Source organism: Corvus moneduloides, chromosome Z (assembly GCF_009650955.1).
Source record: "Corvus moneduloides isolate bCorMon1 chromosome Z, bCorMon1.pri, whole genome shotgun sequence".
In the NCBI taxonomy this organism is placed as follows: domain Eukaryota; kingdom Metazoa; phylum Chordata; class Aves; order Passeriformes; family Corvidae; genus Corvus; species Corvus moneduloides.
In genome coordinates this window covers 28,689,357-28,717,341 of record NC_045511.1, presented here as the reverse complement: position 1 = coordinate 28,717,341, position 27,985 = coordinate 28,689,357, and the positions used below count along the sequence as shown (strand labels likewise).

Genomic DNA, 27,985 nt, shown 5'->3' with positions numbered 1-27,985 from the left:
AGCTGACAGAAAACTACAGTTTATGCATAGTTGCTCCAAGCGAAGACAACGTGCAGCCCTCCAAAGGGCATGGATACAAACGCAGCCCTCGCTGCCCCGCAGCAGCTCGCTGCTGCCACTTACACCCTCTGCTACTGGGGTGCTTCTGCGCTTCTGGGGGCTGCTCCAGGGACCGTTCCAGCACACTGCCACCGGGCACCGCGTAAGAGAGCCAGCCAAGCCGGGGTGCGCTCGCAAGGGCCGGCCGGAGCGGCGGGGCTGTCCACCCCGGGGCTCGGGGGAGACGGGCGGGGGGCCGGGGCGGAATGCCGGGGACGGGAGGCGGACGCCTGGGCCGGGCGGCGCCAGCGGTCTCGCCGGTGCTCCCGGCGGAGATGGGCGGGGCGGGGGGCTCGGGGCCGCCTCTTGAGGGCGGAGCCGCCGCCGCCACCGCCCCGTCCCCCGTCGGCGGCGCGGAGCGGGGCGGGCGGTGCTCCCCGCCAGCGCAGCGGCATGAAGGAGCCGTCGCTGCCCGGCACCTCGCTGCAGCGGGCCTGCCGCCTCCTCGTCGCCTTCTGCGCCCTCCACCTCTCGGCCACGCTGCTCTACTACCTGGCGGGCAGCGCCCTGGGGCCGCCGGGCAGCCCCGAGCCGCCGCCGCGCCGTCCGCCGCCCGCCAACCTCTCGCTGCCGCTCTCCCGCCCGCCGCCGCCCGCCGCCCGGGCCCGGCCCCCGCACGCCGAGCCGCCGCCGCCGCCGGGCCCCTGCCCCGAGCCCTCCCCGCTGCTCGGTGAGTGCCGTCCGGGCAGGGTTTCGGGGGGACGGGCACGGGGCCCCGCCGCCTCCCCGCCCGCCGCCCGGGGTGCCCGCCCCCGCCCTGGCCGCAGGGGAGGAGGCGCGGGCGGCCGCCGCCGGGTCCCGGTGCGCCCGTGAGGGCTCTCCCCGCGGAGCGGGCGCGGTGTGACAGCGGCGGGGCTGCTCGCGCGTGTGCCGCCGGCGGAGGGGGATTGTGGGAGAATCCCCGGGGAGCCGGTGCGCGGGGGGAGCGCGGCGCGGATGCTGCCCCGGGCACGGCAGCGGCGAGCGGAGCCCCGTCGCTCTCGCGAAGCGCTCCCACCCCGCCCGGCTAGGTTTCTTTCTGGTTGTCGTCGAGGTTGGGTAATTTCCTCTGGGAACTCTACCCGAAGTGCTGCTCTTGCGCAATGCCACGAGAAGGCTCAGGAGGGCTGTTTGCGCTGTGCAGGCTTTTCGCAGCCTTTCTGTGTCCGCGGACCTGCTGAATGAGCGGCACGGGTTTAAAATGGGCTGCGAGGCAGGGTCATGAGTACAGTTGTTATGCATCCCAGCGGCGCTTTCTACGTATTTGGTACGTCCTGTGATGCAGTACCGTGATACGTGGCAGCCTGGCGTGTGTTTTATCTGCACTGTAGATGCACTATGCTCCCCATAGGTCTTTTCCCGAACCTCTTGGGTGCTGGCATGCTGGCAGGATCTTGGCGGGTTTGTAGCCTGCTGGTGGTCTCATTTTTATTACGTGATGACCTAGACCTGTTTTGATCTGCTGGCTTTGTCACAAGGCAGAGTTGGGGACAAGGGGAATTTCAGATTTTTTCATCCCTTTAAAAGACTTTCTCACCCAACTCGCTGTTTGTAACTTCTGCTTTTTGAACAGACACTCCTGTGGTGTAGGTAGGATTTGTTACCGTGACCTACTGGCATGCCAGCTGACAGTAGCCTGGCCACACCTTGGACCCCTGAACTTGGGAATGATCTCCCTCATCCACCAAGTGTGCCATTTTAGCATGGGTGCCTCTGTTACCAGAGATCACAACAGAGGAGAAGACTTCAGAGAAGCTACCTGTGGTTTTCAGTTTACAAAACCGACCCAAAAATTCGTCTTTTCTCTAGGCGCTTGCTGGTCAGCTGTTTATGGATCAATGCATCTAAATTACAAATGACTGGTTTGTTATTTTAGGAGGGCGGTTTTGAGGTCGCTAAAAGAAACTCTGCTGTGTTTTGTGTTGTAGTCTTTGATTTGTATCTTTCACTTTTTTCCCCTCCATCACTTAAGTTGAAAGTGGCTGGGCAAGCCTGTCCTCAGAGCATGGATGTGGGAGCACTTTATGAAAATGGCTTTGCTTTGAATGGTCTCCACTTAGTCCGATCCTGTCAGGAGCGAGTCATGTGCTTTGGAAATGCTTGGAATTTAGAGAAATGCTCTTAGTGACCCCAAGATTCAAAGTGTTATTGGCGTTAGTCGCTGAAGGATCATTTAAGATATTTTAAATCATCTTTGTAACATCTTCAGTGCAGTTCACTGAATCTGCCAAAGGCCATATGAAGCTACTGGTAATGGTTACAGATGGTCGAGAGCTACAGGGCCACGTAAAAAATAGTTCTTTACAGTAGAGTAGGCAAATGTTTTCTAGCTGTGTTACCTTCAGTATTTGTGGGGTGGTGCAGTCACAAGCAGCCTGGCATCGTCACAGCCTCAAGATTTATAGCCAGCATGTAGGTGAGAAACTGTTTGTTCTTTTTTTCCCCTGTTCTTTTCAGATTTTGGTAGCAAACAGCATTTGTAAAACAATTGTGTTGTGCCTCACATGTTGGTCAGAGCCGAGTCTGCCCTGATCAGCATCTCATGTGTCTCTAAGGCCACTGTGAGGAGTAGAGTGGCATGCACTTTGTGGGCATTTCTGACATTTAATTTCCCCACCCAGAACTCAGAAATCCTTCTTTCTCAGCTCAAAACTCATTTATCAGTATGAACTTAAAAAGCAGGAACCATCCTGTGATTCTTGTATTCCCAAAGCCGTGGGGAAGTGCTCTGATGGGAACAGGTAGCTCCAATAGCTCAATTTCCTGAGCATAAACCGAAGTTTATTGAAACATACATAATTCTATTTTTTAACTTCTTTCCTGCCTGCCCCTCCCCCATCGTTGTTGGGAAGCATGTGATGACTCACACAGGATATGTGTGTCTGAACTGCTCAGGCTTTTTGAATGGTAAAATAGCCAGGTACTCATTTCAGAGGCCCACAGTTTTCTTCCTAGCAGTCTTCAGAGAGTAGTTTACAATCCCTGCTGTCTGGCTCTGCAACAAATGCATTAGCTGAATGAGGTTTAATCTCTTACAAGAAGCTGCCAAATTTTAAATATGCTTTTATGGGTCACTTGCCATTATTTATAATTTAAAAGAATAAATCAGGACTGGGCTAATACTATAATTCAGCTTTGAGTTGAAAGTCCTTACCAGCTATGAAATTCTCTAATACAAGGTAATAGAAGCATTTTGGATTTATGCTCCAGTTTAGAGTTGCATGCCAGTGAGTATCTTAAACAGGGTATCAAGAAGCAGAGCCTGCTTGCTGCAGTAAAATTTCAAGAATTCCAAGAAATTCTGGCTTCTCTGAGAATCGTAAAAGCAAGTAAATCCAGGTATTTCCTGCAGGTGTCCATTCCCTAAATTGTTGCATTCTTTAGGAGCTGCAGAAGGGTATCGTGGTGTTGGTTTTGGTTGAGTTTTTTTTAATTAAAAAATTGCTCTGTAGAAGTAGTATGTGTGTTGGCCTAAGCGCTTTCAAAACAGTCAAATGTGTTTCTTCTACCAGTTCCATGTGGTTTTTGTATTTTGGTGTTGGGGTAGTTACATGCCTGCTGGTTTAAGGAGGGTGTGCACAAGGGGTCAGATTCTTTGGCTGTAAGATCCCTTTCCAAAAGGGCTCATATTAAAGCAGCCAGAAGTCCGCAAAGCAGCATTGCGTGGACAGGCTTATCTGTATTTCTGGGATGTCATTTTCAAGTCCTGCCCAGCTGAGTGTATGTGTTTGTGGAAGTTATTTTAGAGTACAGCTGTCTCCTTAGCCATTTTTGACCCCCATTTAGACAACAGGTGTGGCTGGGATAACAAACATAAAAGATGTGCTCTTGCCCTTTTTGCCATGAGCATCTTCTGGGAAAGTTCATCCAAGTGCGCTAAATATTGCAGTCAGATGTCTGTCTTAATAGCTTTTCATGCCCGGGTTTAAGCTTAGACTAAATAACCCTGAACACTAATAATTAAAGGATATTGACAAAACAAAAATGTAAGTTAACGTATGAACCAGTGCATTGTCCAAGGGACAAACCATTAGAGATGTACTCATTTTCACTAAGGTTTAAAAATGGCTGTTTCCTGGGATGTCATAGAATGGTGTGGGTTGGAAGGGATGTTAAAGATTATCCAATCCCGACTCCCTGGCATGGGCATGCACACCTTTACCTAGACCAAGTTGTTCAGAGCCCCATCCAACTTGGCCTTGAACAAACACCTTCAGGAATGGGCCATCTAAAACTTCCCTGTGCAATCTGTTCCAGTACCTCACCACTCTCACAGTAAAGAATTTTTTCCTAACATCTAATCTAAACCTGCTCCACTTAAAAGCCATTGCCCCTTGTCCTGTCACTGTCTTGTAAAAAGTGCCTCTCCAGCTTTGTTTTCTCCCTAGAGCCTTGTCCTCTCCAAACTGAACAGTCCCAACTCTCTCAGCCTGTCTTCAATAGTGAAAGTGCTCCATCCCTCTGACCATCTTGGTGTCCTTCTAGACTCACTCCAACAGGTCCCTGTCCTTCCTGTGCTGGGACCCCAGAGCTGGATGCAGTGTTCCAGGTGGGGTCTCACCAGAGCAGAGCAGAGGGGCAGAATCCCCTCCCTCCCCTGCTGCCCACGCTGCTTTGGATGCAGCCCAGGACACGTTTGGCTCTCTGGGCTGTGAGTGCCCATGGCTGGGTCATGTCCAGCCTCTCATCCCCCAGCACCCCCAAGTCCTGCTCAGGGATCTTGGGCATATGAGAAGAAGAACTGTTTCTCCAAGATGTCAGGGTTCTAGATATAAACTGGTGCTTCCCCCTTCCATGTTAGTGAGGCATGTTTAAAAAAACAAGGATTGAAAGAAAAAAAGTCCTTTGGCCAGCTTGTAGGTGAGCAGCTGTCACTCAGGGAGGGGAGGACCTATGGCACAGGCTGTTTCTTCAATGCACTGTTTCTGATGCCTCTGTAGTCAGTACAAGCAAGTGCTCTAAACTGTTGATGCTGAAGATAAGGGATGAGGGTTTTCTGATGCTTTGAGGTAGCCTGTAAAATCAGTGGTGATGCTTAGTGTCTGTATTACAGAAGTGTTTAGAGGTTATGTGCTGCCTGAGATTAATAAATAATGTAGTTTGAGGCCCCTGTATATGTGGACATTGTGTGGGCAGAGGTAGAAGATGTTTTACCACTGGCAGAATCCTAGAAGGGCAAAACTGGGGCAAGAGGGTGAAAACCTAAGAGATGCTAAACCCACCATTTTTTAGGAAGACTTCTAGTGGTGGCAGTGCCAGAGGGATTTGGTAGTTTTGGCATGCCTGGGGTCTGGTCATCCTGTCACGCTGCCCACCTGCAGTCATGGGCTCTCTTGCTGTGGGAGGTTTCTACCCAGGAATTGAGGGCTTCTGAATCTGTGGGGTTACTTTCAATACCAGGCAGTGGAGACAACATTTGCTTTACATGTAGCATCTCCCTTTCCTTTCTCACCTGGACCTGCCTTTTTTTAACCTTTTTCATATAGCCAGTCTCTGTTCCCTCCTGCCTGCTTTGGTGCTGGAGGTTGTGTCGTGTCCCTCTGGAAAAAGTAAAATAGAGCATGGAGAGGGCAGCAGGGGGGGAAGCTAACACATGAATCAGTTTGCTCAAATTTAAGCTTTCTTGGCTTCAAAAGAGGGTTTGAGAAACTGTTAAAACTTCTCCAAAGAATATGCTTAAGATGTTTGGCAGGGAGCAGGTGTGTGATCCTGGCAATGCCACCAACAGCTCCACAGCTATCTATCTGTGTGGCTGGGAGCACATCATACCTCTGAAGCACAGGCTTTCTTGGCAGGCAAGGGAGCAGCTTCTGTGAGGAGAATATCCCTAGCATCCTCTTCTCTGGTGAAAGTGGAGGTCAAGGAGTAATTAGGCTTGCAAAATAACTTGGAAAGGTACTGTGCTGTGCTGGAGAGCAGCTGTTTCAGGGACACAGCACAATAGACAGAGGAGAAAAGGAAAGTTTTCTGTCTCGTGCATGTAGTGTTTTATAACATGCTTGTTTCTCTGCCAGCCTTGATCTGAAGCAATAGCTAGCTTCTTTGGAAATTAGGCCAAGTTTGTGTTTGGAAAGAGACAGATTAACTTGCAGCTTCCAAAACTGCACTTGGATGCAGAATTCAGTTAAGCTCTTTAACTTTCCTCCTCTGGTGTGGAGCATCTTAGTCTGACTTCATTCAGCAGATAGGGGACATTTTCCCTGTCCTGAGGGCCCTCTCCTCCCCAAAGGGCAGGGTGCTGGGGATGCACAGTCCTCAGTAGGGAGGTGCTCTATGTCTGATGGCCTCGCAAGCAGGAGCTGCTGGGCAGCTGGGCTCCACTGCACTGCTGGGCTGCACTGCTCACCTCCTTTCCTCACCAGTGGACACTACTCTCTAGCCAGCATCCTGCAGCCACTGCTCTGCTCCCTCCTCTGCACCCTTCTCTGCAGGGTAGAAGGGGGGTTTGGTTTTGGGGACAAAACCAACCAGTCCACAGCAATACTGCAGTGATGCAGCCAAAAGTTTGGGGTGTTGGGGGACGTAATGGAGCAGTGTCAATGTCCAGCTTGTTCCTGTTTCTTTGGGTTCGAGAAGGTCTTGCTGCTCAGCCTGTCCCCACTGGGACAGTGTTTTCTTTTGTGCAAATCAGTGCCTAGAGCCCCTGCCTGCAAGGAGAGGTGCCTGGTGAGCCAGGTGTTGATTGGATTTGCACTGCAGGTGCTGATTTCACTGAACAGTGGCCATGGCCAGGGGCGTGGCAAACAGCCTTCCCAACAGTCTTTCAGCTGCAGCTGAGCTGCAGGGAGCTCAGTCTCCAAGCCCTCTGCAGATGTTTGTCTGAAAGAGGGTTGCTTTTGTCATCTCCCCAGACTGGGGAGTCACTGGACTTGCTTTGAGGGCAAAGAGACAAGTTACCTGCAAACCTGTCTTGCTGAATCTGGAAATGGCCCTGTAAAGGCCTTACAGGATGGGTTTCCACAAACCTGTGTGCTCCAGGGCAGCACATGAAGCAGCAGCCATGTCTCCAGACCCTGCTGCTATCCTCACCTCTTGCGCTCCCCGACGCTGGCAGCAACTCGTGCTTTTGGGGCGCACAAACCCTGGCAGACTTTCAGCCAGACAGACACACCTCCACCCCACCTGGCACCTGGCGCTCCCCCACCTATATGGGGAGCACACCCCAGCCCCGGGGCAGCACTGGAATCCAGGTGCACATGCCACAGGCAGGATGGGATGGGGCAAGGGAGAGGGGTTGGGGGTGTTGCCTTGTGAGTTGGGGCTGCCACTGGCAGAGATACGGGCCTGGGACACCACTCAGCCCGGGAGAGCTCCTGTCCACACATCCCATCCTGCTGCACAGTGTGGGGTTTCTGGCTGATGGCTGCTCAGCCTTTTTCTGATCCGTGCCTGTTTGTTTGTTTGTAGCTTGCTGTTAGAGAGCCTGGAATTTAATTTTGTGGCGGGTGGGAAGAGCTAATCACATGCAGATTGCCTGGCTCGAAGGGAGGCAGTTCAAAGCCGCCTCAGTGAGCGTGCACTGGATTTGAGCCATCAAGGAGGACTTTGCTTCTCTCCCAGAAGTACCCTCCATCAACAAGACTGTCTCCCTTTTTTTTTTTTGTTTTGTTTTCAAGATGCCATGTGCTAGTGTGAGACCTTATGTTAGAACAGGCAGTGCAGGGGATTGGGTTAAGAAAAATTTTTCTCTGGCTGTAGTTGCTGAGTTACTCATGCAGACCCAATGTTGCTAGCACATGTGATGCATCCTCATTTTTTTCAGCCTGTTTCCTTGGGGTCCACAGTTGCAGATGCCAGGCACTGTGTGAGCCTGCCCAGGACAGGAGATGAGCCCATGTAGCAGGCTTCCCTTGCCTTGGCATAGCTAACATCTGTGGGAGTATGCAACTGCACAAGTGTAGATCAGCCAAATGAAATGTATCCCAGCCCTTGGGAGGGCATTTTTTTGTGACTGGGATATTTCTAGAAAGACCCAAGGAATTTTTTCTTTAAGCTCTCATAGGGGAGCGATGGCTGCAGGCAGCAAGAGGCAGCGGCTGCCAGCCAGTTGGCCATTTTGGCCAGTGGGTTGCATGCCAGGACATTTCTGCTTGGGAGACCCAGATGGGCAAGGGACATGGGGGCTGCCCCATCCCCCCACCATGGGCCTGAGCCATTATTTGAGTCTGGCTGGTGTCACCTGAAAAGGTGCTGGCACAGCTTTGAAGTTTAGCTGATGGGAAATTATTTTAATGACCTTAAGAGGAAATAACTGCTTCGCTGAACTGTGGGATGCAGCTGCTTGCCCGCCATGGAGCTGCCATGTGGCGCTGGGGTCCAGCTCTGCTTCACAGCCTGGGGTGGGGGAACTTGCTCTCACATTTTCTGGGGCGGAGCTGATATTGTTTTTCCGCGTCAAGGCGGGCTTGGTGTGGCTGACGAGCCCTTCCTTCCCTTTTCTGCTGGGCCTCTGCAAAGAGAGGGTTGTTTGGTTTTTTTGCCTCTTGTGAGCTCTGCTCCTCTTTTCCAGCTTTTCTTTCGTATGAGGATTGTCTGAGTGTGGCAGTGCGGGTGTGCACACGGCTCAGCAGATGGAGAACAGTGCCCAGCTCTCGGCCAGGGCCATGGAAATGTTCTTTTTGGCTCTGCTTTGGGAGAGCCTTTTTCCAACTGCTGACACATGTTTTTGCTTTCATTTTCACTAAATTAAATGTCTGAGACTGATGCCTGGCTTAAAGCATGCAGGTGGATTTTGCTTGTTTTCCCAGTGAAGCTCTCAGGAGGGTGATTCAGATGGCTGAATCACTTCAAGCCTGTCCATGAGACCAGTTTCCCTCCTTCCTATCTCCTTCTCCTCCACACTGCCCTTCTGAAGAAAAGGGTTCCCCCACTCTGTCGTGCCTGAGTCCCCCAGGGCTGCCCATACTGTTGCATCACCTGCTCCCACCTTCTTGGATGAAGTGTGGTGTTTGCAGCCCCTGTAGGGATGCATGAGTATGCTTCTGGCCCTGCGAGACATTGCTGCCTGCGTTTGCCCAACACTTCTGGTATTGGGAATATGTTCCCTAGAGCCTCCCTAGATAGCTCCCTTTGGTCTAGGGAGGCTCAAGTAGTCTCTAGATTTATTATAGCATCAGGCTGAGTGGATTCTGGACTGCTTGTGTGAGGGTCCTCTCATTTGGATCAGCAGGATGAGCACCAGGAAGGATGTGTGCTGGCAGCCTCAGATGGCCGGAGGTTAAGGTGTTGTGGCAGGCATGGCCCTTGGGAAGTGGGGACGGGAAAATGACCAGCGCTATGGGACAGGCTCCTGGGGCTCCAGCACTGCACTATCTCTGGCCTTTTGCAAGCCTCACTTTCTGCTTTGTGTGAGAAGCTGCTTCCTGTTTGTGAGCAGCATAATGCCCCCTGGCTTTTCCTGTGCACCTTCCCTGTGAGCAGAAATGCTTCTGAGTGTCAGAGGTGAGGGGCAGGAGTGGGCTGGCTTTTTTTGGTGTGTGTATCTCTCTTACCCGGCCACTGCCAGCTAAAGCCTCCTTTTACAAACTCTGAAATGTTTTGATGTGATGCTGTGCTTTTGTGTTCTTTTGCAAGCTTCCTGCAGTTGCTTTATTTATGTTTTCGAGGTTTTATTTTGCTAAAAATACACAGTGGAGGCTCGTGAAGCTGCTGTGTTGGAGCTTTGTGATGCTGAGCCCAACAGGCATCTGACTACAGATGCCAGGCTGTAGGGGTGACCAGAGCTAAAAGTCCACACAGTGCTGTCATGCCTGTCTGTTTTTATAAGGGACTCCGTATACAGTGACTCCTATGTCAGGCAGTCAGCTTGAACAGAAGCAGAAAAGATTCAGATGGAGTGAATCGAGCTGGAAAGTTTACCTAGTAAACACAGATAGGGATACAGTTTTGACAGGCAGGACAGCACTTGCAGCAGACTTTGCATGTTTTCTTGGCATTGCAGATTACATCCTGAGTCACCATCCTTGGGAAACAACAGCCCTAGGGCTGCTTGCTATCCAGGTAGTCAAATTTCAGTGAAAATGATTTAAAATTAGTAACTGGAACTGTGACTCTGTTCACCAGTTGGAGAGCCTGTGTGTTTGTGGATTTGGCTTTAGCTTTGTCCTGCTTGGGAAATGAACTGAAAGTGTCAATTTGCAGTGGGTGGTATGTTGCTGCTCTTTGTGTCAGCCACATGGCTTTATGAAGTCTAGTTTGTTTTAGTCATTCTGTATTTCAAAACAGCCTATTCAGCTTTTTTTCTGGTTTTGTGTTCAGTGAATGTATTAACTGAGTGATTTGTGTCCAGCCTGTCTCAGAAGTGGCTGCCTTGCTGCACATGGATGGCACTGGTGCCTGGGAGCTCCTCACTGACCTGCATGTTGGCTGCATCCCTTAGGGCAGTATTTGCGAGGTGTGCTGCCCTTAAAACTGATTTATTAAGGAGGAGGTTGGAGCAATAGAGATCATTTATCACCAATGCCCTTCAAGATTACGAAATTGTTAAATCTCTGCCTTCTGCAGCTGCTTTTTACAATGAATATGTTTTCTACTCCAATCTTTTCCTTGCCAATGTTCCAGTCTCCATAAGGCAAGCAAGAGTGAGTGCTGGCAGGATGAGTGGTCCACGTTTCGCCTTGAGGGGCTGCTGGATGCCAGCCTGCAAAATGCTGTTTGCAGTTCCAAACGCTTGTGGCTGTCCTTGCCCAGCTGGAGCTCACAAGTCACTAGTGGGAGATTTCCTCAGTAAATTCACCTAAATGGCAGACTTTCATTTCCTCCCGCCTTACACTGAGTGGGTTCGAGACATTAAAAGAACCTTTGTTTGTTAAACCAGAAAGCATTCTCTGGTCTGATGGGGCTCGCAGTTGCTTCTTGGGAGCAGCAACTGGGAGAAGAATCCAGTAACTGGGAACACAGAGCAGCCTGTCCCCACAGGAAGGGGCTTGCTTGGTGGGACAGCAGCCACACAGTGCCTGGCAGTGGACCAGGCTGGCAGGGCCTCATGGGGGGACGTGTTGCTTCTGTCCCTCTGCTTCCTGCAGCATCCCGCTGGGTTGGCCCTGCTGCTGGCAACCAGGTGTCAGCAGGATAGGAAAATAAAGTCCCTGGGCACAGATGCCCAACATAATGCTGTTTGCTGGCTGTGACCAGTTAGGTGAACTGTGCCCAGTGCAATGCCCTCTGCTGTTTTAAAATCACAAAAGTGTAGCATCATCCTGACTCTGAGTGCTGGTCTCCTAGTGGAGGTGACACTGATGGGCACAGGGACAGGTGGGGGAAGTGGGCATGGAACTGGGTTGGGGCAACAGGCTGTTTTGGGAAAATGCTCACCACCATGGTGTGGAAACAGTCCCCAGATTCAGAGGAAGCTATGCACCGTCTCGCCCTCCTGCCACCTCTGGCCTCATTGATATGTTGCCTGTCCCATAGGCATGAGGGTGGCTGTGCCTGGCCCCTGATCCTGACACCACTGAGCCCCAGTCCCGGTCATTCCACTGCGTGTTCCTTCCTGCCCCAGTTCCTCCAATTTTTGCCTCTTCCTTCTGCTGCAGAGCACCTTCTGAGCTCTCCCTGCAAGCCACATTTAGACTTTAGAGCAGAGAGGCTTTGGCCCTGGCCCTGCAGCTGCAGGGCAGGCATCCACAGGGCCCAGCTTGTGCCGTGGGGCAGAGAGGGTGCAGAACTGGGCAGACATGTCAGCGGTGCAGCTGGGAATTCCTGGAGTGCTGAGAGCATGGGCAGACTGATCCCAGTGCCCATGGAGTCTGAGAAATCACTGCCTTCTCGTGTGAGAGGGAAACTTTTGCCCATTTAACCAGTGCAAAATGCAGAGATGAGGAGATCCCTTTGCATCCTGCCACTGTGCAGGCACCGTGCAGCAAAGCTTCCCTGCTGCCTCTGGAGGTACACTGAGCACCGCTGTCAGCTTGGCCAGTCTCCTCCTTGTCCTCTCCAGTGTGAGTGAGCACACAGTGAAGCAGCACAACCAAACCGAAGTTGCTTCTTCTAAACAACCAGGGAACGAGCCATGAGTGTGGAGCATTATTTCTGCTTTTTTCAGTAGTCATGTGTTGCAGAATACACAAGGTTGATGGTGACAGCCACTGCCTTTTTGAGCTCCATAAATCAATCACTTGTGCCCCTTTTCAAGGGACTCCCCCAGGGCAGTGTACTCCCCCTTGGGGACCTGGGGGTCTCTGCAACAAATGTGAGGTGGTAGCTGTAGGACACTCAAGCACGCCCAAATGGAGGAGAGGAGGAGGGTGCAGCCGCCAAATCCTTAAGGGGTGATCCCCACTCTGGTATTTATAGCCAATACTTTATGCCTTACACAGGGGGTCCTCAGCAACTGCCCCCCTGCTGCAGAGGCTTTAGCAAGAGATGAGTGCCTGTGCCAAGTGCAGTTTGTTAACTGGCTGGTGCTGGGGGCAGGACGTGGCAGCAGGAGAGGCCCTTCCTTAGGCTTTTGTGGTGAGTGTGTGGTGAGTCACTCCGTCGGTGCTGGAGCAGCTGGAAGCAAATAGAAGGGCCAGCCTGGATATTCTGAGAGGGTTCCCTCTGGTGCCACCTGGGCTTCTCAGTTTTAACCATAGGTTTTGGCACAGATTGTTTCAACAGTTTCAAAACTTGCCATTTTTGAAACAATCAGCAGGAATTGCCAACCTGAAGGCCAATCTGGATACGGGTTTTTTAGTATTTCTAATACAGAACTTTTAATAAATAAGGGGCATGTCTTCAGAGCACTGAAAATATCTCTAAGGAAAAAAAATGGGAAGGGGATTTTATTCACTTAGCATGTGACTAGCCATAGGTGATTTTGTTGGCAGGAGAGCAGAACTATTTTTTAAGTACTTGACTCTTGGGCTGCCTGAGGTGGGTGAGAGCCCAGAAGGCAACACTTCAGGCTGGTTTTGCGGTGCATGTTCCAATGGGAGCACAGCTCTTGGTTGGCCACACAGATTACAGGATTTGCAGGACTCAGTGTTAGTGACTCCACTGGGTTCTGATACCAAGAGGTCACAGTGTTTGTGGGCTTGCTCTGAATGGTGGTGTGAGGTTGCTTTGGGTATGGATGGTCCAAGCTTCAGCACTTCCATGTACTGCTGGGATTGTGTTGGGACCAAAAGCTGTTTCTTAAAAACCAAACCCAAGCAAAACCCAAATGTGTGTAAAGGATGTGTGCTCAGAGAAATAGATAGTGTGTGTTAATTTGCTTTGTGTTATGCCTCTGTTCCAGTTGGTGCACTACGTGTGGAGTTTTCCCAGCCCGTAAACCTGGAAGAAGTGGCAAGAATAAACCCAGAGGTCAAAGCAGGAGGTCGTTTTGCTCCGAAGGACTGTATAGCACTTCAGAAAGTAGCAATAATCATACCATTCAGGAACCGAGAGGAGCACCTGAAGTACTGGCTCTATTACCTGCACCCAATTCTCCAAAGGCAGCAACTAGATTATGGAGTGTATGTTATCAACCAGGTAAGATGCTAGAGACAACCTTTTATACAGCTGTCACAACAGTGCCCATGCCCCTTAAAATAGAGGAATGGTTGCTTTACTTTGAACAGCAGTAGGTTGGCAGGCAGGGATAAGGTTGCTTAAAAAGAAAAAACAAAAGAAAAAAAAATTTGCTTCTATGCTTTTGATGGAAAACCTGAGATCCCCTCTTTATCTCAGGTACAATTCACTCTTAAGAGCTCCTGCTTAAAGAAATCACTTGATGAGAAGGAAAAAAAATTCCTAATAGCACAACCCAATTTAATATTTCTTTCCAAATGTCCTTTTTTCCCAGCTGCTGCCAGAATGGCATGCAGAGGTTTTTAAGGTGACAAGTTGGCATTAATGCCTAGTTTGGTAGTGGATGTGCCATAAGTGTGTCGGATTTCACTTTATCAAGCACCTTCTATTCATGTTAGTGCACAAAGTCAGGATGGAGAAAGCAAAGCTCTGGCAGTGGGGCAGGTAAGTGGTTGCCTTACGGTGAACAGAACAGAAAAGAAACAAGCAGTCAAGGGGAGGTTCTTGGGGTTTTTGGTTTTGGTTTTTTTTTTTCCTTGATATCTGGTGGCCTTTAAACAAAAGGCATAAAAATGCACATTTCACTCAAGACAAGCTGTCTTAATTTATAGCATAATGGTGTTTAAATAAGTGAGTGTTGTTCACCCTTGGAAAGGTTTAAAATGTGCAGGCATTTGTACAGGATGCAGGGTGAAAAAGGCAGATGCAGTTCTGAGAGCCCCAGCAGAGAGCACCTTCTGGACAATCCCACTGCAGTTTCTCTCTTGGAGATCTATATTTATATCCTGTTTTCTCAGCTCAGTAAGAACTGAGATGAAATAGCATGCTTCTTTAAATGTTAACTCCTTAAACTTCTGCTTGGATCAGCTGGTGTGTTTGGGCATATCAAACACCATGAATATTTAAAATGGTCACCCAAGCAATGCATTTCATCACAGACTTGAAAATAGGGGGAGACCTATCCCGAGAGAGAAAACTGGTACTCCATTACTACAATTTCTCTTACTTTGCTCATTTCCAGGGTGCCAGAGATCGGCACAAAAGAGATTTCTGCGGATTAGCAATAGTTTCCAAGCGCAGCAGCCAAGATGGTTTGGTGTCTGTGGCCTGGCAGCCACACTGGTGAGGACACAAGGCATTTCTGCAGCATGTGGACTGGCACACTGTGCCCTAGAATTGAGCCCTGTAAGGAAACCCTTCCTGTGTAACTCAAGGAGCAGCTGCTGCCACTGCGGTGCAGCAACGCGGGGCCAGCCGCTGCCCTCCATCCTTCGGGCTGCGTTTCCTTGCACGTGCAGCATTTTCCCGTGCAAGTTGTGGGTGCCACAGGGCTGGCTGAGCTGCGTCCCCACTGGTGGGGGGCCGGTGGTGCCGGCGGCTGGACAGTGCCTCCCTGCTCTGAGCGAGGCTCGGAAGGGAGGGTGAGGTGTGGCTTCCAGCAGTGGTCCCGCGGTAGGGGCCGCTGCTTTCCCAGGCGGATGTAGCTCCTGCCAGCTGTGAGAGCTGCCTGCCCATCGTCTGGGGCATCACCTGGGGGAGAGCAGCCATCTCCATTGCGAAGAGCTGGCAGTGCAGCTGTGTGCGGCGTTTCCCCATCGGTGGTGTTCCAGGGTGAGGAAAGCAGTGCCGGTGCCCATAAAGGCAGGCAGTGTCCGAAGCCCGGTTGGAGTCCCCGCTGCTGCTGTGATAGTGCATGCTGGCTTGCATTGCCCTGTGTTGCTGGCTACTCCTCTTCTGTGGTGCTGCTCTCCAGCACTAGGGCTGTCTGCTTTACAGTTAACTCTCACAGAAGTTTTTGAAGTAAATGCTTTTTCTCAGGTGCTATCCCTTGGGCATAGTTTGAGTGAGAATGAAATGCAGTATGCAGGGTATATATGCCCTGGCCACATCCAGCAGATGTAGGTTAGCAGGTAAGACTGCTTGATTTGTAAAATAAACATTCTCCTTCTAAATGCCTCTAATTAGCTGTGTCTAGAAGGACTGGAGTGGTCAGTGGTAGTAAACCTGCTGGATGCATCTCCCAAGGGTGAGGGGGAACACTGAATAGAGAGAGATGCAGAAAATGTGTTAATTCTTCCAGAAATACAGTAGGAAAACAGTCTTATTTCTCTGCTGTCTTGACAATTGCTTTTCTCTTTTTCTTGTCTGTCCTTCCCTTTGCATCTGCCCTCCTTTTTTTTTTTATTTTTTTTATTTTATTTTTCCTTCTAGTGGGGAAATATTACCTTTACTTGTTAATCCTGTCTATATCAAAGCAGTCACTGAAGCAAGGAGAATTACTGTGTGATCTGGTTCTTACACGCTGCCTACATGCTCTTCTGTGCTCCGCATCTCATAGAAAGAAAGAGGAGCGCTGAGCCCTGCTACTGCTGCACTGGTAATGTCAAACTTCTTCCTTTCAGCGCAATGTGTTTCTGTCACAAGTCCATTGTGTCTCCACCATGCTGTTCTTGTGTGTCTGAATGCCTCTGAGTAGGACTTGGCTGAAGTCAAGGGGATAATGTTTGTAAAATGTCTGGCATGTAACAGGAGCCAGTGGAAAATATGTATTATGTTTCACCTTGCACACTCCACCCCTAGAAAAACCCAAATCTGGTGTGTGGAGTAGCTGCAGTAGGATTTTTCAGGTAAACCTGAAATGAGGACACACAGCTGGGCACACTCTGCCCAGCGCCCATCAATGCCACGCAAGTGATGAATTTGCAGCATCTCCCTCAGCCTCACTCACTGCCACCATTATCCGTGTGCCCTCCCGCACCTGCGGCCATTGCCACACAGATGCTCAGGTCTAGAAATTAATATTCTCTCTGCATTTCAGCCCATGTAAATGCCCATGCAGCCAGACTAAAGTTTGGGAAACGGGAGACTCGGCCAATTTCCTGAAAACTGGGCAGTTGTTCAACCATTTTCCACTGGCCCCTGGTGCTATTTGTAGTGAATTGGTAGCAATTTTCCAGAGAGGTATGTGTGTGTGTGTGAGTGTGGAGTGGTTGGGGCATCACTCTTATTCATGTTACTTTGCAGAGGGTATCAGGTGTGTGGGCAAAGGAGGGGATTGTGCTCAGCCCCTGCTTAGCCTTGCAGTGGCGGGGGAGGCAAGTTTCCACTGTGGCTGCTCTCTCCCACTGCCCAGTGTAATTGTGCTGAGGCTCAAAACACCCTTCCACAGAGAAACACCAAAGTATCTCCTGGTATCTCTCTATGGCTCTGGAAATCTGTTTCTGCCTGGTCAAGTCCACTGGAAGAAGGACTTTCCCATGGACATTGCGTGTGCGGTTCAGGCTGTCTCGGTGTATCCCTGATGTAGCTAGCAAGCCCCACTGGAAGTAATGGCTCTCTCCTCCTTGGCCAGTAACATGCATCCTCACCATCACCTCCCTGAGACCTGATGAGTGTAGGATCTGGGTGGAAGAGATGGCAGGCACAGGTCATCTGTGCCATCTGCAGGAGGAATCACAGAGCTGCCTCCTACATGGATGTGGAAGGCAGAACGAAGTTAGGACATGTGGCTTCTTACTGGTTTGCATCCCCTTTAGTTTGAGTAACTGTTCCAAAAACCTCGATTTTTTTCTGTTTAGCACTAAAAAAAAAAAAAGGAACCCTCCTTTGGTAGGTCCGGCTCAACAAACCAGAGTCAGCTGATGTAAGGGATAGGAAGTAAAAAAGCCTGGATGTTGTTCTGCTCAGGCTGATCATTCACCTCCAGGTACAAGCAGGAGTTGGTGTCAGACCTTGCAGGACTGAGGCAGCAGTGAGTTCTGGGAGTGACAGAGAGAGTTAATTCAGGAGCCAGAAGCAGGTGCTGGGCACCAGCACTGAACTCAGACATGGGCGAAGTTTCAGAACAAGAACATTGGGAAAAAAATTGTCAGGAAAAAGAAAATAGCAAAAATGTGCTTGGACTACAGCTTTTCTGGCTGAAAGCCTATGAAAGCATGGAGGCTATGTCTGGTGCTTGAGTGCATTGTCAAACCAGCAGTCCCCTGTGCACTGCCTTGCTCTTCAGGATAATGCTCCTCTGTCCAAGCAAGGCCAAACGAATCCATTTCTTTGTGACAAATAGCAGCATCCATGAGATGACAAGCTGCCAGGCAGAGGTGAGGGATGGAGGTTTTTCCAATTCTGCTTTATCTGCTTTCTCAAAGGTCACCTGTGGGTACTGCACTCTGTGCTGACCTGGAAGGAATGTCAGCACAGCAAGTTTTCACAGCTCTGGTTTGTTGTTTGGGTTTTTTTTCCAAAATGTCTGGGATCAGTTAAAGATGGCGGCCTGCAGCGTGCCTGTGAGTTTTGAGAGATCTGAATCTCAGATATCACAAGCACACCAGTGCTTCTACATTACTTTAGGTAAAGAAACAGAGCTTCTGCAAAAAGCAAAACCTCTTGTCAGTCTTTTTGTGTTCCAATACGTGCAGTAAAGCCCCACGTATCTCCTGGGACAGAAAACCACCCTCCTGCCCTCAAAGCAGTCACAGCTGATAACAGCCTTGCAAAGTTTGCTGCATGAGCTACGTGCTCGCTATAAAGTTACTAAGAAATGGCTTGGAGAGGGTTCTTTGTTTTCTTGTATTAGTTGTGGTTCCCTTCTTCCAAGTCTTCTGGATGCCGGAGCGTGGAGCTGTGCGGCCATCTGGGAGTAGAGTGGCAATGCCCACGTGAAGTGTCTGCCCTGTGTCCCATCCCTCTCCATGCACAGGGCTCCTGTGTGAACTCTGCCAGGGTCCTGTGGGTGAAGTGGCAGGAAGGATCCCGCATGCTCTTGGTGCAAAAGTCTCTGTGCTTTGAGGTTTTTTGGTGAGAGGTTTAAAAACACAGCTCCTCATAGCACTGTTAATTTCCATGTGTCAACCCGGAAGAGTTAGAGGCTACCCAAAGGCACTGGTTAATTACAGCTGAGCCTCTGCTGGTAACAAAATCGGTGTGAAGTGCCCTTTGCCTTGAATTTCATTAGGAAACGAGCAGCCAAAGGGTATGAAATGAGTTCCTAGACTGGTCCAATGGTTGCTTTGAGGTGTGAGCACATAGCACTTTGCACCAGCACCAGGACTAGTCCCCCTCGGAACCTTGGAGCCAAGTTTGAGTTTGGTACCGTGGGACCTGAGGGGTGCTGGGCAGTTAGGGCTGGTAAACCCCTTTGCTGGGGAAAGAAAACCCTCCTATCTCATGACCTCAGCCGCTTCCTCTCCCCAGCCTCTTTGTTCCACTTCCCTTCATTTTCTGTACTCAAGTTTTCATTGCTCTCACTTTCTGCATGGTGGTGATCATCCACCCACCACCTTATTATTATGTGAACCCTTTTGCTTTGGGTGAGGATGCTGAGAATTTGCTCAGATCCTCTTCCATGAAAGCTTACTCCTCCCTGTGAAGTCATTTATGCCCAAGGCAGGTGATTAATGCTTTTGAAAACTTTGGTTTGACACTTGCATTTTAAAACCTTCATTTGGAATATACTTGGGGCTGTTTCAAGAACCCGAATTGGCTCTTCAGCAGCAGATCCATTAACCAGTCTGGATGAAACAGTTACCAAAATGATTGTTTATTAACCAGGTAAAGCTTTTACAGAGGATGTGGTGTTTTAAGGTGCTGCTCCTTGTGCACAGTATTTTATCCGTCCTTGATGTGCATCCCATGTTAGGTGTGGGTAGTGCAGGGTGGGGGGGACGGCTTGCACAGTGGGGGAGTCCTTTGTATTGACAGTGCTCCGAGAGCGTGGAGAACTAAAGGTAGAATGGATTTGGCAGTCTTGGTTTCCAGGCTGGCAAAAACCTTCAGTATATTTGAGCGAAGCCCTATGAGTTTCTTTCTACCTGCTCTGTTCCCTTGTACAGGGTTTGGGTAGGAAGCTGCTGCTGCAGAGTGGCATCTTGGATTGAAAATCCTTACTCTCAAACCACCAGTATTCCTGAGTTTGTGGGTATGATTTTTTTAGCTTTTCAAAGTACGCAGCAATCTGTGAGCTGTACTTGTGCCCAAATCCACATGTGCTTTTGATATGTTTCTGCCTGAAAAAGGCCAAACAGGTTCTCCTCAGGTGCTTCATTGCTTGGGGAGGAAAGTGGAGATTTTCCTGCCCTGCTCTCTGCCAGTCCCTTTGTTAGCTGCTTGCCCTGGGATGAGTATGCCCTGCTGTAGTGTCAGCTGTGCTCAGGTCCTTCCCATCAAGCTGAGAGCCTTCCTGATTTCATTTTTCTATCAAGGCCTGCAGGACAGATGAACAGTAGTGGAAGAGCACCAAAGAAGGGGATGTGCCACCGCAGCAGTGGCAGGATCCATCTCTTGAGCCGTACCCCTTGCAGGCAGCAGCTCGTGCTGGCCTGCCATCCAGTAACCAAGGCTGTGTGTTCAGCCACGTGCTGAACCTGCTTCCCGGGGCCCAGGGAGCATCCTACTCCTGTGCGTGCATGGCTGCCCAGGGCTTGGCAGAGGGTCAGAGGTGAGCAGCAGAGCATCAGACCTTGGCTCCTGGTGCCGTCTCATGCTTTGCAGATCAGGTCTGGCGTGTGCTCACACATTGCTCAGCCACTCACAGCCATGTTGTGGCAGAGCTTAGGAGGAGGGTGCTGAAATTCTGGCCACAGCAAGGTTTTGGTCCATGGTCCTTTGTCATGGCTGTAAGCTAAATAAATCACTGCCAGTGTTTCTCTCTGTAGCAAGAGTCTCTTCTTCCAGAGGAGCTCACCTCTTTTTGCTTTTCTTTGCTGCTCCAGGAAGCCCCACCTGCTTGTCCTGTATCAGAAAATTCAATCCTTAAATGGCTTTGCGCGGAGCAGGACACAGGGACCGCTCAGTATGGTATCAAAACTGCCTTCTTGGGGGCTCCCACCAAGAGATGGGAGCTGAGCTGGGTCCAACCTTTCCTCAGCCGTTTTTCCTGCCCCCATGGTTTGTGGCTGTCCCAGGTGTCATTGTCCTGCAGGCAGCATTTGGGGTCAGGGGAGGTCTGCTGCAAACATGCCATGGGTGCTGCAAGAGCAGTGCTTGGGCTCAGGCTTGGGCTCGAGCTCAGTCCATCGGAGGCATGTCAGCCCTCTGCAGCAACACCAGCATCTGGCAACAGGTAAGAAACTGCTGATATCAACTGTCAAATTTAAGTCACTTAACTGTTTTTATTTGTTTTTAAATTAGGATGGAGAAGAAGAATTTAACCGTGCTAAACTGCTGAATATTGGATTTGCAGAGGCCCTGAAGGAGTATGACTATGATTGCTTTGTGTTTAGTGATGTAGACCTCATCCCCATGGATGACAGGAACACCTACAAATGTTACAGCCAGCCACGGCACCTCTCTGTATCCATGGATAAATTTGGATTTCGGTGAGACACCTTTTGGAGTGGCATCTTTTTCCTAATATCACTGCTAGCCTTGCAGGGCAGGCACAGTGTTACACATCCCCGCCCACCACTGAAAGCATGGGAAAGCATCTCCCCAAAAGCCTGTCTTAACGTGCAGGTCCCTGCAGGGAGTGGGTGGCTGCAGGGGAGCCAGGCAGAGAAACGCAGCTGAGCAGTTTATTAAAATTCACAGCTTCTGGAAGGTGAAACGTAGGGTGAGGAAGAGCTAAGCTCCCTTCATTTTGCAGATGGCCACATACCCCTTCTTGTGTTTCAGTCTGGAAGCTGGAAGACAGTTAGTGTTTCCACCCTGTCTGAAAAGTGAGACGCCCTCACACAGTGAGGATTATGTGCAGCTTTAAAAAGACTGCATCAGACACTATTTTAAGAGCAAGACAAAATTTTTTTGGCTGTTTGGTTTCATGCCACTGAGAGACCTGCCCTGGTATGTGAGAGCAGCACAAAGTGAATTTCTTGCAGCATACATTTGGGTTCAGCAAGCTGTTCCGAACAAAAACGTGTCTTGCTTTTCCTTTCTGGTTTTTGTTTTGTTTTTTTTTTCCCTGTCCCAAATGCCTAACGGGGAGTTTAAAATCTCATCTACAAAGTGAAAACTGGTTGTGACCCTGTGGTGGCCAGTAGTGCTAAAGCTATAGCAGTGGTGGTATTGGCAGGGTCCCTACATGTCTCCACTCCAGACCCAAGCCCTGCTTGGAGCAGGACTGCCACTGGCACTGCAGCAGCTGCAGGTCTTTCTTTCACTAAGGTGAAACTTAAAACAGAAATGCATGGCCCTGGGGATTCCACTGCTTGTTAAGGCAGAGACAAGTCTGTACTAGGTCCTGGTAATCCCTGTGTGAACCCTCTTGTTACGCTCTGGGTCGGTCTGAATTTCATCTCTCCCCAATCGCCTGGTGAATTGTCCCCTGTTTCAAGTGGGAGCTGGTTGGCTGTCTGTATGCAAGGTCACACTGCCAGCTCAGTTTTGGGCTCCAAGCTTCCTTTTGGGGCACTAAGGAGTGTGGAGGTGAGTGGTAGAGCTGCAGGAGGAGAAAGCTCTGCGGCCCATCCAATGGCTGTCTGAGCTCTTGCCACTCGCATGGCATTCATGTCGCCTTTGTTGAGGTGATACACATCTCAGCCTGTCCTTTGAGGACAGCGTGCTGCTTAGTAAAAGGTTGCAGCTACTTCCAGTTGCAAAATACTTCTCAGATGTATTTGGGACTGACTCGCCCCCAGTTCACCCTCCCTCAGTTGAGTCCAGGGTATCCCTGTGGCAGGAAGGTGCCTTGCAGTGGGTGCTGGCTCTGTATGGGCTGGGTGAAGGGCAACAGCAAGCCCTTTTTAGGCAGGCAGGCTGCCCCTTGGCTTGCACCTCTCCTCCTCTAATGTGCTCTTTTCTCTGCTTCCAGGTTGCCTTACAATCAGTATTTTGGAGGCGTGTCTGCCTTGAGCAAAGAGCAGTTCACAAAGATCAATGGGTTCCCAAACAATTACTGGGGCTGGGGTGGTGAAGATGATGACATTTATAACAGGTAAATACATTTTCCTCCTTGGCACCCTGGGGTACATTCAGGGTGGGGATGAACACAGACCTGCTGCTCTCACCTGGGTATGGGGGGACATGGGGTGTCACCTCTCCAGGAGGTGAAGGTGGTGTGTGGGCAACCTGCTGGCTCAGCAAGAACATGTTCCTGCTGGGTGCTGGCACCCCATTTCTCAGCTCCCAAGATGCGGTGGGGAGTGGGTCTGGTTGGAAAAGTCCCAGCCCTGTGCCCTCTCCCTCCCATTGTTCATTCTCCCTGTAGCCTCACAGGCATCCACACCAGTGCATGGGCTGGAGCAGTGTGCTTCTGGTCTCCCAGCACTGGCTCAAAGCAGGAGATTCAGGAGGGTGGATGAGACCTTGACCCACCTTGCCCAATGCAGCCCATGATTTGTTTGGCTCTGCAGCGTTGTAGCAGATCCCTTTGTTCCCAGGAGAGTTCCACTTGTCAGGCTGTAAACAGCTCTGTATGATGCTGTGAGCCATGTGAGCTTGACTGGAAGGATGCTGAGCAAGGCTCAGAACTGCAGGAGAGGAGGAAGGTGTTCTCACAGGGCAGGCTGCGAAGACCAGGGTGAAGAATGAACATGGGGTTGTGGTACCTTACAGCTTCACATATCCACAGCATTCACTAAGAGAAATCATCATGAAGGGCTTGTATTTGGAAGCTGCCTTCATGTTTCTCAGTGACAAAACCACTCTGTGATCTTTTCTCTGGGGTTTCTGAGCTCTTCCAGGCTTCAGGAAGGCTCTTCCAAAAAAAAATTGTACCTTCCTGAGATTTTGCACTTCTGTTAAAAAACCAAGAGAAGGACAGCCTTCTAGCAGGGCATTCAGAGCAAGGTGGCAGTCCTTTCTTTTTGGGGCACTTGGGTTTTGAGTAACAGAAGATGCTACATAGAAGTGAAAAGGGAGAGGCAAAGAAGAAATCAAGTACCTTTCCATCACAGGCATCCATGAAATAACTGTGCAGGTGCTTTGTAGAGAGCATGCAAACAAAGAAGGGCTGCCCCTCACCCAATAGGTCCCAGCTGGGACCACTGTGACTCCAACCATGTGTCTCCTTTATGCTGCTTCACCACCATTCACCTTGGTTTTCCCCAGTGCTGTAGCTTTCACGTCATGAAAACTAAGTGCTCTGTCTGGCTCCTATCCAGATGGGTTAAAAAGTAGATGACTCCCACTCAAATTGGAGTCTGCAGCCTGGAGCAAGGTTAATGTGGGCATTGGGTGTTGGTTGGAGGAGATGGAAGTGTGAGGGTGTGGTGAATTATATTGATGTTGGCAGGGGAGGTCTCTACTCCCCATGATAGATAGTGTCTGTGTGGAGAAGGACTGGCTTTCCTTCCTTGTGTTGGCAAGCCTGGAAGTGCATGAGTAACATCCCTCCTCAAAAAAAAAGTGGGTAAAACCAATGGTTATTTGTGGAAGGTGCAGCAGAGCATCCCACATCCATTGGGTGTTCAATGTACTTGCTTTCTACAGGCTGGTGTTTAAAGGCATGGGGATATCGCGTCCAGATGCGGTCATTGGGAAGTGCAGAATGATCCGGCATTCCCGGGACAGGAAGAATGAACCCAACCCCGAGAGGTGTGTCTCATCCTGTCACACAGCAGGTTTAGGGGCGCCTCCTGCCCTTGCTGCTCTGACTGCTTGACTTTCTCTTTGCCGTGCACAAAGGTGGAATGTGGAAAGGCTGCAGCCATATCCTCCCTGACTGAGCTCTCTGCTCCTGCTCCATTAAGCTACCACCTTCCCCTTGCCAGTTTATTACCTGATTATAGACCTTTTCCCCAGCATTGCAATACAGCATGAAGGCCTCTCCTCTTGTTTTTATTTCTTAAATGCAGGAAATTAGATTCCGAGCAATCGTTTCCAGCTTGTCTTTGGGGTATAAACCTCTGCTCTAGTGCAGAACTGGAAAAGGACCTGTGTGATTTAAAAGCTTGGCTGTTTCTTCTAGCTAAAATTTGACCCCATAGGGATGCCTTGGCCCACTGCTCAGGCTGGCCACGTCTTGGGATGTTTATGGCACTGATACTCAGGTTGTTCTTGAAACACCTGTGATGTTTCCTGAGAGGCATGCAAAGATCAGATTGTTTAAACATTTTTTCCTTTCTTTGTTGTTTCCACCCTCTCCCTCACTTTTTTTTCTTCCCCTCCTGCAGGTTTGACCGAATTGCTCACACAAGGGAAACCATGAATTCTGATGGCTTAAATACACTATCCTACAAGGTGTTAAGAACTGACAAGTACCCTCTGTATACAAAGATCACAGTGGATATTGGCTCCCCCAATAGCTAACATCAGAGACACAACAGAGACTTGCCTATATTGCCCAGGATATCTGGCCTCACTGATGGATTATATCTGCTGGTTTTATAACAGTTGCAATGAACCAAAAAAAAAGGCCTCTTTTGGCATGCCAAAGTGTCTCCAAATTGGTTGGACAAGTGCGTTTTTTAAATTTCTTAAAAATTTCAAACTTGACTTTACACAACTTTCTAGCTCCTTGTTGTTTTGTAAGTCCAGAAGCTGTACATACGAGTTGTAAATAGTTACTTAGCCAGAAAATGTTGAATCTGATCTATTTTCTGCAGTACTCCCCCTGTTGAGTTAATTGCTTGACTCAAATTTTACTGATTATGACTGTGATGTATCAACAGTTACTCCCCATGACATTTGGTATTTTGAATGAGGTGCATGCAAGCATTCTTTTTAATTCATTCCCGGTTTTACTTTATGAAGGATTGTAAAATGCTGCTAAAATTGTCCAAGTTTACGCTTTGCATTAGATTTTTTTAATGGAGACAGCATAATACAACTTTTTTCTCATCGTGACCAAAACAAACATCTCCTCTATGTGCAGAGCAGGTGTTGAACAATCAAGTATGGATTCAATGAATGTCATTATTTCTTTTAGTCTCAAAAGAGGCTTTGAGTGAGTTGAGACAGTTTGCCAGAATTTGTGGGTGAGTTCCCTGCATAGGGTGGGAACTATACAGATGGCCTTTCTAAAAACCACTGGCTTCAGATAACATTACTTCTGGATATGATAGAGATTATTTGCTTCAGCACAACACCACCTGGGATTTTTTCGGGGAGGTGGGGGAGTTTAGAGAGTGGTGGGTTTATGGTGTTGGGGTTTTTTCCCTGAAATAAAGATTAATTTAATTGCACAATTAAATTATGGCCTTAAAATTTGCTAATGTGTTACCAGTGGTAGGAAGTTACCACGCTATTTAAGTATTGTCTGAAGCTTCCTAAAACCAAAATTTTCTTTTACAAGGTTGTGCATAAAACTTGAAATCTTTTATTACTTTTGTTGTTGTTGTAACATTTTAATAACTTTTTAAAGTAATTTTTATATCATAATCAGTATATTTAATACCAGATTAAACTAGGGTGCAGTAATAGGATATGATTCAAAGCCTCCTTTATCTTTGGACTAGTAAGCTTTTCATGTGTGTCATTATATATAAGCCATGTATTTTGTTTGCGTATTTGTCTATTAAATCTCCTGCGGTGCTGAGATACTCACAGCAGGGCTGACATCCAAATGATTTTTCTTTGCCTAAAGCCTGTTTGCAATGTGTGTCCTCTATCTGGAACCTCCCTTCTGATTGTCTCAGGCTTGAGGGGCATGCACATTCTGCAGTACTATTTTCTGTCAGTGCACCAGGGCACCACCTGTACAGACCCTGCTTTTCCTCCCCTTGACCGTGTATGAAAGCCTTGAGTGCTGACACCCAGGGAGCTGGTTTAAGTGACTTAAAGCTCTCAGAACTGAGAACTGAATTCCTTCTGGTGAGTACTTTGCCACCAGCTCTGACCACAGCAATTTGCACTTCCTTGGCCTGTGCTGAAGGCTGTTAAAATCAGGGACACTTGTTGTATTGGGGATCATCTTCAGCACTGCCTTTTTTTTTTTTTTCCCTTTGATTGGTTTAGTTTGGTTTTTTGTTGCATTTTTTGAGACCTGAAGGTTTTGCTGAGCCCTTGCACTGCAGGGGTGGGATCCTGCAGGGACCAGGGAACAGTGCATTTTTTCTTGGGCCAGCAGTGCCTCACAGGCTGCATAGAGACTTTAAATACTAGATGCCTTTTCAGTCTCACTTTGGAAAAGTCTTCCCCTCCTTTGGTTGAAAGCTCGCTCTGGCTAGCCTTGCTGCTCCAGTCATGCTGGGAGCTGAGCAAAGATGGGCTTGCGTGGAGCAGGAGCAAAGTGCAAGGAAGGAGGCTTGTGATTAAGAGCTTATCCTTTGTGCTTATCATTGCATTAAAAAAAAAAATACAGTATAGTAGTCCTTTTGGCAGATCGGGCTCCAGGTCTTAAAAATGCAAGGGAGTACAAGATGTGTTTTACAGAAATTAGGTCAAATGTCTACCTGTAAAACAGTGCCATGGGTGTAGTCTATAACAGTAATGGAGACACAGGAGAGCACTATTTTTTTTTTTCCAAAGCTGCCTTAGAAGGAGGGCCCCATTCCCACAGATAGGAGCAGATCACCACCAAAAATTTATCAAGGCTGTACTTGAAAATGCCACGTCTTTGCCGAGAGCACCTCAATTTTGTGCTGAGCCTTTTGTAAGTTGAAGAATTGGGACCTTCAGCTGTAGTGGTGTCTGCCTGCTACCAGGCGGGTGGGGGAGACGCTGGGAGCATTCCTTGCAGTGGGATTTTTTGACCATTAGAAAAAAGTTGGTGCAACAACTCACTGTTTGGCTGTATGCTGAAATTATTGAATGTTATGGAGGTGGGATGGCTGTTGTGATCAAAGGTTTCTACAACATGTGCCTTGAAAGAGGGAAGAAATGGAAACTGGAAAATCAGGCAACCTGAAAACCCTTTTCAGCAGAGAGATACTAGCAGTGCAAGAAGCTGCTGTGCAGTTTCTCTTCCAGTGCTAAAGCCACAAGCCATGTAAAGAAATGAAGCCACCTTTTGTACTCATATTGCCCTTTGGTGCTAACCTGTGATTTCTAGATCTCATTGTCTCTCTGTAAACTGTATCAGTCAAACTCATTAAATGCTCTTGACTCGACCTGGCCATGAAATTTCTCTCCCTGGGATTTTCAGGGGCCGCATCTACAAACACCTTGCACAGAAGCCAATTCTGACTGTGTCCTAGGGTGGGTGGTGTTTTTTCCTCTCCCCTACTGGTGAAAACACTCAAAGTGATACTGATGTAACTAACGGTTGGAACCCAGAAAAAACAGCTCCAAAGGAAACACTAATGCTTGGATTCTTTGAGATGACTGTCTGCATGTTGGCATGAGAGAGTGTCGTGATACGCTGCTTTTCCCCAGGATGCTACTTGTATACTGGACTGCTTCTGGGTTTCCTATAGGTGGTTTTGCTTTTGCATTCTTATCATTTATATATCAAGGGATGTGTAATCCAATGTTCCTTCTTTACTATTAATGTCAAATAAAAGTATTTTCATTTACAACATTTGGCAGCAATTGCTCTGGATTACCCTCTGTCTGGGTGGGTTTCTGGCTCAAAGGGTGGACTAGACCATGCCTTAATCTC

At 49.0% G+C, this 27,985-nt stretch overlaps 1 protein-coding gene across 2 annotated transcripts; it reads left to right on the top strand.

Moving 5' to 3' along the window:
* Positions 1 to 54: 54 nt before the first annotated feature.
* On the top strand, positions 55 to 27,904 carry B4GALT1 (beta-1,4-galactosyltransferase 1). Of its 2 annotated transcripts, none has more exons than XM_032096244.1 (6): positions 55 to 202; positions 13,298 to 13,533; positions 20,698 to 20,885; positions 22,316 to 22,438; positions 23,935 to 24,039; positions 24,618 to 27,904. In XM_032096244.1, the coding sequence occupies exons 1-6, from the start codon at positions 70 to 72 to the stop codon at positions 24,751 to 24,753; spliced, it is 921 nt and encodes a 306-aa protein (XP_031952135.1). In that variant the 5' UTR covers positions 55 to 69; the 3' UTR covers positions 24,754 to 27,904. The 2 variants fall into 2 exon arrangements, with proteins under 2 accessions (XP_031952135.1, XP_031952134.1); XM_032096243.1 differs by lacking the exon at positions 55 to 202 and adding an exon at positions 439 to 769.
* The last annotated feature ends 81 nt before the right edge of the window (positions 27,905 to 27,985 follow it).